This window comes from Clarias gariepinus, chromosome 15 (genome assembly GCF_024256425.1).
Source record: "Clarias gariepinus isolate MV-2021 ecotype Netherlands chromosome 15, CGAR_prim_01v2, whole genome shotgun sequence".
Lineage (NCBI taxonomy): Eukaryota > Metazoa > Chordata > Actinopteri > Siluriformes > Clariidae > Clarias > Clarias gariepinus.
This window is the reverse complement of record NC_071114.1, coordinates 23,570,669-23,581,135: the sequence shown is the minus strand read 5'-3', so window position 1 is coordinate 23,581,135 and position 10,467 is coordinate 23,570,669. Positions and strand designations below refer to the sequence as shown.

Below are 10,467 nucleotides of genomic sequence, written 5' to 3'. Positions count from 1 at the left end.
AAAAACTAAAGTCAAATAACATTGATAGTCACAGCCCATCAGACAGACAATCATGCATAACAAAACTAAAAGGCCTAACAATATAGACAACCATAATACTAATAACACAACAAATAATAAAGTAAAAATACAACAGGAATAACATTAGACCACAAAAAAAATGAAACAATATCAAAGTAGACATTAAAAAAGTGGGGATTTAGTTAGTGTATCTGATTTTCTAGACAATCTATTCATATTATCAACACATTTTAAGGACTAGATATATTTGACAAAGTTACACATAAACAAGGTGAAGAAGGTAATTTTTGCTCTGCCTCTTACAGCGATTCATATGGTATTTACCAAAATTACAAAATTAACAGTGACTGACATTAGAATCAAGATTATCTGTTTTTAATTTTTAATGCTTGTTTGGCTAGTGTGTTTGCTTTTTCTTTCCCTTTTACGCCTACATGTGCTGGTACCCATAGGAAGGCAATGTTTGTGCTATAATTCTGATATTATTTGTAAGTCTTGAAGCAACTAAACACCTGCATCCTCCCTGCAAAGACAGTGGGCACATGCATTTATAGGGAAAACAGGTCAAAATGATGTAACAGTAGCTCATGCTGTAAGCGTGTCAAAGACGTTTCTCACAGACTATAGGCAAGGACACAGTAGGCAGTATCATCACCAGCTTTTATATAACTAAGGAACTTATTAGCCACTTTTCAACATACAGTAGGGCATCGGAATGGCTTAACCATTTGAGATATAAAAATCCCTTTGCAGTTTTGCATCCTTGATGTCATGAGATTATATTGGCTCAGTTTGGAGGAATATATCAAATTCCATTGGGTGCATTTTCCAAACAACCCAAAACAAGTGACTTCCTGTTGAGTAGAGCCCATGACATGCACAGTAAAAGTTGTTCATCTCAATGAGATCTATATGTACCAGGTTTTACATGTATATGTGCAAGTCTGTATGCGCTATGGAAATTCTCTTACGAAGGCCCGTAGGAAAGAGATACATACACTATATAATATATAATTCAGATATTATTGATCTCCAACACCCTTACGGAAAAATAAATGTTTGTTAAGGATGGAGCATTTAGGAGCTACTTCTGCCTCTGGTTTCATTTAATTGAAAACGACAGTTATTAAAGCAGAAAAAATATAATTAGATTGTAAATATAAAACTACTGTATTGACGTGTTAACACATAACGTTAACACTTTTATCTGGCCTAAATCTCAAGAAATTTACCACGTAAAAACATCCATAGAATGAATAGTTTAACATCGTCGCATGCTTTGTACGTCATTCACTGCGACCCACGTAATTATCATTGTTGCATGCTTTGCGCGTCACTTCCGTGACACACGCGGGGTTTTCTTTGCGCAGGCTTTGCCGTGTTTGGAGCGCTACGCTAGCACTAGCTTTATAATCATAGTATTTAATTTATAAGAAATATCAGATTTGCTTCGCAGACATGGCGGCGGCTCCTGCAAGTGGAAGGAAGCGACTCCTGAAGGAGGAAGATATGACCAAAGTGGAGTTCGAGACCAGTGAAGAGGTCGACGTTACGCCAACTTTTGATACTATGGGCCTGCGGGAGGACCTGCTTCGCGGCATCTACGCTTACGGTACATCCGGGGATTTACGGCCTGCTCCAGCGCAAGCTAACGTTTCGTAATTTTGGGGGAAAACGCTGCGTAAACGCTTAATTTCGAATCAAGTGTAGTGGTAGTATGGCGTATATGTCGTTAATATTTAGAGATATTCAGAGGAATAATAATAAAAAAAAAACATCGTTTACAGTTTAAATCCTGATGTTGGTAGTTGGCTAGTTAGCAAGCTAAGATGGCGTGTTTTTTTCCTCACCCGTTTTCAGACTTCTACCGGTTAATTCCAGTGTAGCAGGCGTTTCTGGGAATACAGGTGGAAGAATAATGTAATAAATTAATAAACATTAGCTTTATTTTAAATTAGCTAGCTAGCTAAACACCGTAACAACACCACTGTTTAAGCGGCAGCTAAGTTATGTTTTTAATTTTGTTTGTATTTACATTCGGTGTTATTTCTCTCTGGTCAGTAAATTCGTAAACACGTACATATAAGACAAATTGTATTGCTTGTTTATGTTGTCTGTAACACCAGGTTAATAAATGTTCACATACTATTTTGAGCTTTCGATCTAAAATCCAAACCTACTTTTTTGTTGTTTAGGTTTTGAGAAACCATCAGCTATCCAGCAAAGAGCCATTAAGCAGATTATAAAGGGGAGAGATGTGATTGCTCAGTGAGTTCTACTTTTTTCGCAATTTCTTTCTGGAAGTTTGTGTATCACAGCACTGACTGATCTTTTTTTTTTTTTTTTTTTTTTTTATATAAATTGTAAGTCCATATGTGATTGCTTTCAAAATGATATAATCCTTTAATGGGTAAAGCGATTTGTTTAAAAAAAAATCACACAGCACATCATCCTGTGTTGTAGAAACATGATATTTGATACAAGTATAAGATATAAGTTCATTTAGAATTGTAATGCAACGAGAAAAAAAAACTTATAGAATCACAATACAAATCAAATCAGTGCCTAGGTATCATAATAATCACAATCTGGAGGTCCCTGGTGATTCCTATCCCTAATATAAGTGCACTTTTTTCTCCTCTCCATTTTATTTTATTTAATTCATGTTTAACTTCTACTCCATTGTACTTCATCCTAATAAATCTGAATGTTTTTCCTGCTCAGGTCACAGTCTGGTACCGGTAAAACAGCCACGTTTTGTGTATCAGTGTTGCAGTGTCTGGACATTCAGGTATTTAAACATTTCACCCTTCATTATAGTCTTCAACTTACTTGACACTAAGATGCACTGCTTTATCTGTTGCTCACTTTGCATTTTCCCTAATAAATAGGTGCGTGAGACTCAGGCGTTAATTTTGGCTCCAACCAGAGAGTTAGCTGGACAGATTCAAAAGGTAAATTGATGTAGAAATATTAATAAATCTTAATATGTTGTGCATCAGATGGTGTCTCGAATTAACCAGAGTGCTTCCTAATGTAGTGTTGTTTAATGTTGATTCTGTTTGATTCTACAAGGTTCTTCTTGCTCTGGGTGACTACATGAACGTCCAGTGCCATGCCTGTATTGGTGGCACGAATGTCGGTGAGGACATCAGGAAGCTTGACTACGGTCAGCATGTTGTAGCAGGAACCCCTGGAAGAGTGTTTGGTAATTATGGCTATGTTTATTGTCGTATCAAGTACTTTTGATTTAGTTCGAGTCAAGGAGTATGAAAACGTTGACTTCCTTTTATAGACATGATCCGTCGGAGAAGTCTGAGGACCCGTGCGATCAAGATGCTGGTTCTGGATGAAGCTGATGAAATGCTTAACAAAGGTAGACTTGTTTCAGACCCAGCAAGCTGCTTGTTTGTTGATTCAACTAAGCGGGAATATTGACCTCTGTCAGCTGTTCTTCAAATTTTGTCTAACCTTTTGTGTGCAGGTTTTAAGGAGCAGATTTATGATGTGTACCGATACCTGCCTCCTGCAACTCAGGTGGTTTTGATCAGTGCCACCCTGCCGCATGAGATCCTGGAGATGACTAACAAATTCATGACAGATCCCATCCGCATCCTGGTCAAGCGGTAAGGAGGAGTATATAGACCTAAAACATGGGCGTGACTCCATACAAAAGCAAACCAAGCTGTAGAAAAAGGTTGAGATTGGTGTTTGTGATTGCTTTTACTTTGTTGCACTAAAGAAATTGTCTAGTATGAACTGATTTGTGTTGAATCAGAGGTCAAATTATTTCTTTCTCTTTTGTTTCTTTGCTTTAATTAGTGTGTCTGTATCATTAATTCTGAAAATGTTCATAGTTCTATGCATTAACCAGTCACGGTGAAACTTTTTACTTATGCTCAGAGCATCTCTCAAATTAATTTCGAACTAAATTAGTTGGGAAATGTAAAATTGAGTGTTGAAGCAGTGGCAGTATTTTCATTTTGGCTAGACAGTATGAAGATTTTATTGTCATCGATTAAAAAACATCACATTATATTACTTTTTTATATATAAAAAAGCAAACCAGTTAGTTTTAAAACAGCACCTGGGCAATTTGTGAGCTGACCTGTTGTAAAGTTATAATGCATATTGTGTATCACAGGACTGCTTTTGTGAATTGTATTGTAAAATATTTTTGCAGTAAAGCCAATATACTTTCTTCTCTGAGAGAAGTTTATTTTTAATCTTCTGTTCATGTGTGCAGTGATGAGTTGACACTGGAAGGCATTAAGCAGTTCTTTGTGGCTGTGGAGAGAGAAGAGTGGAAGTTCGACACACTGTGTGACCTCTACGACACTCTAACCATCACGCAAGCGGTCATCTTCTGCAACACCAAGCGAAAGGTCGGTACCACATCCCCACACACTAAAGCATTCATAAACATAATGCTGTGCTCACAGCAACAGCCTTGCACATCTTAAAATCACTGTTGGTTATGCATTGGCAGTTATTGGTAATGCATTTGCATCCATCCATCACTGTAAAGGATTAGTGTATTAAAATAAATCTATTCAGTAAATGATTGGTAACTAGTGTCACTGAAGATCTCAAACATCTTCCTAAATTTCCACTTCCTGATTGTTGGGCTGGAAGTTTTTTTTTTTTTTTACATTAATAGGAATGCAGTGACACTGACTCTGGTGTAATAACAGTAATAAATAATAACGCAAAAACATTAAAGCCTTGTAGCAGCATAAAAGTATGAGTGTCATGAAACCAAACTTACTTTGATATTAAACGATTTGCTGTTGCCACGTTGTTTAGATTCTGATTTACATAAGACTTGTTGATTATTTCAATGTCTTACTGTATTAAAACTTAAAAAAATTTATTCCATGTAGGTGGACTGGCTGACTGAGAAGATGAGGGAGGCAAACTTTACCGTGTCCTCTATGCATGGAGACATGCCCCAGAAAGAGAGAGAATCCATTATGAAGGAGTTCCGATCTGGAGCCAGGTAGTACACCACCCAGATCAGCCAGATCTTCTGATCTCTACTGTGGTGCCTTTATGTGTGTGTTCCATCTCATCATGAGTGACTCTGAAACAAACACATTTACAATTTAAAGCCAGTATATTTCCTTTTTTTAATTATTTAATTTAGTTTTTAAGTTGTTTTTAAATAAGGGACAACACAATTTTCTTTGCCTGAGAAACATTTTTTAAAAGAAAAATGTATTAATTTGTTAGTTTAATTCAATAAAATTTTATTTGTATTATTTATTAGAATAGTAGAGTTAAAAATTATTTAATCCTTATGTTTGACATGTTTTGAGTCTAAATATTAAATTGTAGGACATATAGTATATACACACAAACACGGAACAGTCCAGAAAATATCCTAAATAGAAATGTCACCAGCTTCAGTTGGATCTCTCGAAGTACCCAAATGATCAGAATAGTTTAAATAGCACATTTCTCTATGGCATTGTGCTGCAGTGCTGATTATGACTGTTTTTAGAAGTAGATATCAAAATGAACTACAAATGTCAGGTATTTTGTTTGAGAAAATAAGACCCTTATAAATAAATATATAGGTAACGTTTTCGGATATCTGTGTGTTGTGGTAGCCGAGTGCTGATCTCTACAGACGTGTGGGCCAGAGGGTTGGATGTGCCACAGGTCTCCCTTATCATCAACTACGACCTGCCCAACAACAGAGAGTTGTACATCCACAGGTATGAAGTTCTCTTTATCAAATGCTATTTTAGCAATTTAATCCTAGATTAATTCATTGTATGATTATAAATCTTGCAGCTCATCTGCTTTCATGTTCTTGATATTACATCTCATACCACAGTTCTGTACAACCTCTGGCAAAAATGATGGAATTCACACATTTAAATGATGTTTATCTAGCATTTTTTCTTTTTGTAGAAAATGAGCAAATCACAGACATGATATAAAACAGTTTAGGGTTAATAGCTGCATATTCCATCTTTGTTTCATTGTTTCACCTTACACTGCTTCAAATTGAAATATTATAATACATGGCATTTTTCCATATAAATGGAGAAAAATTATGGAATCATTTAATGTTGAAAAAAAAAGGTTATGGAGTAAACACAATTACTATCATTTTGTTGTTCCTCCTTGGGCTGAAGTGTTTGAGACATGGACTTAGCTATGTTGGCTTAAAACCTTGGTTTCAAGCTACTTGTGTAGTATCTGAAAGATCAGCTTTGCAGTATGAAACCTCATCATTCCTCCCTTTCTCATTTACTTCCCTCCCTCTGGTCATGTAATGGAGTCTGTATGACTTTCCTGAAGAAAATCTTCATGCTTTGCATTAATCTTTGATGGAATGAGATTAGTGTACACCTGTGCTTTGACTGTGAGATAATGATTGCCATCAGTTCCAGTCCTTTACCTCGAAATATATATAGAAGAACGCAAGGCACAAGTTGCAGCATCATATCTTTGGCGAAATGTAGATTTGATTAAATTTAGATTTAACTAAAAACTACTTGCATCTAATCATCCACACAACATTCTTGCTTCCTTTTAACTCACCGTTACCTTGTTTTCGTATTGGGTATCAGTGCTGGTTTTCATTTGGCTTTTCTAAATGTAAGTCTCATAACATTCATTTCTTATAATTCTGTCACAAACATTGATTCCTGTTTCAATCGCTTAGTTTTTTCATTTGTTTTGTTGATTTTTCTCATTTTTCTTTTTCAAGACATATTGATTCATTTCCCGCTCCTTACTCTGACATTTTCCTTGGTCTACTTATGTTTTCATATCCTTCCCATTTTATTTATACATGCACCAGGTTTTAGAAAGAATCCATACTTTGTAACAGTCAAATGTTCAAATGTGGAAAATCAAATTGACAGTTGCACGATTTTACCATAACAAGACTCGACTGCATTCTTGTACGCAAACCTGTTTTTAATTATTTTCCAGTAATCTTGACAATGCGTTGTAGGAAATTTGACTTCCCTTCACTTAAATTGATAAATTTATTAAAAATGTATTTATGTAGTATGTTTAACAACAAACCTTTAACAGCTTTACGGAAATCCAGATAAAGTTTGAAATGTAAGATATATTGGGATTCTCTGTATGTGGGAGAACATCTTAAGTAGAAAACTCAGTCATGCATAATCATCATACAATGTAAAATAAAAAAAAGAAGTGCAGACCTGGAGTTTAATGAGTGGTTTTATTTTTGCAGAATTGGTCGATCAGGCCGTTATGGCCGTAAGGGTGTGGCAATCAACTTTGTCAAGAACGACGACATCCGCATCCTGCGTGATATTGAGCAGTACTATTCCACACAGATTGATGAAATGCCAATGAATGGTATGTTTGCAGTGCAATTTGTATATATGTTTAAACTGCATTCTGCAGCCTATTAGTATGCTATATGATGAACTGGCGCTTACTTGTTTATGTTGTGATGTACATTTTATTTTTCTTTCTTTCCCCCAGTGGCTGATCTGATCTAAAGCTGTTATTGGAGTGAAAGACAGGAGCACCAGAAATCTTTTTATTTACAGTTCTTTTGTTTTGTTGTCTTTACTGTGGTCTTTTTATGTAGAGCGAGTTACTCATGATGTAGATGGATGGAGTGATCTCAGTAGTTATCTGCTGTGAGGTTTTGTAAATAAAGAAACTTTGTTGAAACATTTCACTTCTATTCATTTTGAAAATTCAGAGTCTCAAGTCAGTTTTACCATCATGTTGGAGTTCATTGTCACTTAGATTTTTGGTGTGTACGCTCAGCTCTGTGTATTTTGTCTTCGGAATCTCACAGCAGCAAGGTTTGTCATCAACCTCCACCATTCAAATAGCCAAGAACTGGCTGCTGATCAGAAAGGAAAGGATTAGCTTAAGTGTAATCCTTATGCGTCAGTTTAGCACGCTGTCAGTTTAAACCAGGGTACAGACAACTGGCAGTTTAGTATTTTCGGTTTGGTAATGTTACTCTGTATCAAACAGGTGGATCTCTCATCCAACCAAAGTGTTTTCTTGCTCTTCTGCACTAGTTGTAAGCATTTGATAATGATTGCATTGGGAATAATTTCCCATTTCTGGTCACTCTCAAGTTTAACCAACAGGGACTATAGCAATTTGGATAAATTGTTTTTGTAGCTCACTAATGTACCCCTTGTACCACTACTGAATCATACAACCAAGCAGGTGCTTTTACAGAATGTAAATTGATGATTTCTGGTCAAAGGTGGGCAAAGTTCACATTCTGTACTGGAGTAAAAGTAGGCAAGTACCCTACCCTAGGCAAATTATTAGAGCAAAAGTGAAAGTCAACCATTTGCATTTCCAAAGTTCCCACCTTCAATTATACCCAAGTATCAAATGTATTGATCTTGTATTAGCTCACAGAATTAAGTCAGTAAAAAAGAAAGGCTGTTTTTATCTGTCCATTTCTGCTTCTAATTTAGAACATCAGTAAAAGATGTTAAAGTACAAATATGAAATAGGTACTTCTGTATAGTAACAGATTACATTTATTTAAATTTACCCCAGGTGTAGTGAGGTCTTGTGTAAAATGGAATTCTTGATACGACTCTAGGTGAAATACTATAGCAAGTTTTAACCTGCTAATAGTTAACATGTAATATTATGGAACAACTATGAAAAAGTTTCTTTTTTTTGCATCCATTACATGTAAACAGTCATGTTACTGAGACACCGGAGAATTCACAGCATGGGACATTCACCCATGGTGTAACACTTAAAACAATAACACGGGTCTCTCCAAAGTGTATTTGTTAGTGCCCCAGCTAAAATACCACTCATTTATTTTCATGCCTTAAACATCTGTAGTTTCACTCCTCCACCAAATGTGCCATTTCAGTGTCCATGCAAATGAGCTACTGCTGAGCCATGGGTGAACAGTGTTGAGCAACAACCTGGTGGATGGGCGCTTCATATATGAGGTCATGTTAGGGGGGAAATCTAATTGGCTTGTTTAGGGTCTGTCCAATGCAAAAATGAAAAAAGTACAAAAAGCAGGGAATGTTTTTTTTCTTATGTTTTTGTTTGTACATGCACACTGAACACCCATCTGCATCTGAATTACTAAAACGTGTATTTTGCAGAATTGGGCCAATTTAACAAATCTCTGAAACTGGAGACTTTTCTAAATGTTAAATCTCCTTAAGGAAAGTTGCATCATATGAATAAATGTTTTTTCTTTGTTTGAGAAAATTAAGCCACACCTACGGACGAATCGTATTTGAGCATTCAACAGCACTGTGCTATAATGGAGAATATTTCCCACCACAAAAGTGGTACTAGGTTCCTAAAAGATGTTGTGTCTTTGACCACTCTCCTCCTGATGGAATCTGGTGCATCTAAGGATTATCCTTAAAGGCACTTCCCTCAGATCCTATTAACCCTGTGATCCTATTAAGGACAGAAACACGGCAATGGCTGCAGCTGATCAAACTAATGACCTCATGCTTAAAAAACAGTCAGTGTCCTTCACTGTTCTTTACGGTTTTGGTATATCTCAGTTGTAATACAGGGCGTGTAATCATCACAGTGAGAGTGTCAAACAGTACTGCAAAAGCTGTGACTGGAGAATTATGCATGTCTTTACAACATATATAATAAGGTAAAGAAGTTGCAAATATACATATAGTTCTACATGCCTCACTCCGTCTTCGTGAGATCAACTGATGAGAACTAATGAATGAGTTCTAAGTGTTTACTTAATGCTTATAATACTGTTTATTAGTAAAGCTAATGACTTTTACTGGAGTCAGCAAATACTTTTCAGACTGGAGGAGGACAAAACGGTATATAGCTGCTATTATACAACTGATAGGGATAAATGTATAATGTATAGGTCATTTATAATTTTTCCAAAATATTGTTGCTATGTATAAGAAGAATAAAACATCAGGACATGCTGTTATTAGGAAAGACATTATTAGTTAATTATTATTATTATTATTATTATTATTATTATTAATGTTATTAGATCAGGGTGGTATACAGTACATGTTTCTTTGTCCAATATATTTCTTTATTTTTCTTGTTCTTGGGCATGAGGAGAAAATTGGACATCATATTAACCTGTCATTGATTATTTACTATAATAAAGTAGTACCTCTATTAGTGTTGTATTTCTTACCCTCAGAGGATATAAAAGAGTTTAGCGACAGTTTCTTGTTCACTCACCTGTCTGACTGAAGACACTCGAATTCCCTGAGCTTCTCAGTGGTATTTTTAGCTGTGATTTAGAGAGAGAGATAAAGAGAGAGAGAGAGAGAGAGAGAGAGAGAGTCAGACACTACGCTTGGGCTCAGTGCCAAACTGCACACCACTGCATGTGTGTAACTGTTCAAATGTGCTAGTTAGGATCCTTGGGTTATATGCAGGCTTTTATCAAACTCTTAAGTCTCTCGCACTGGGAACGACAGCAGGGGG

General features: G+C 36.0%; 1 protein-coding gene across 1 annotated transcript; it reads left to right on the top strand.

Annotated features, from left to right (window-relative positions):
* The first annotated feature begins 1,354 nt into the window (after positions 1 to 1,354).
* Positions 1,355 to 7,697, top strand: eif4a3 (eukaryotic translation initiation factor 4A3). The gene is made up of 12 exons (XM_053513308.1): positions 1,355 to 1,633; positions 2,217 to 2,289; positions 2,746 to 2,812; positions 2,913 to 2,975; positions 3,097 to 3,229; positions 3,317 to 3,397; positions 3,506 to 3,647; positions 4,268 to 4,406; positions 4,905 to 5,020; positions 5,634 to 5,741; positions 7,244 to 7,371; positions 7,501 to 7,697. Exons 1-12 carry the CDS (start codon positions 1,480 to 1,482, stop codon positions 7,515 to 7,517), a joined length of 1,221 nt encoding a protein of 406 aa, XP_053369283.1. The 5' UTR covers positions 1,355 to 1,479; the 3' UTR covers positions 7,518 to 7,697.
* The last annotated feature ends 2,770 nt before the right edge of the window (positions 7,698 to 10,467 follow it).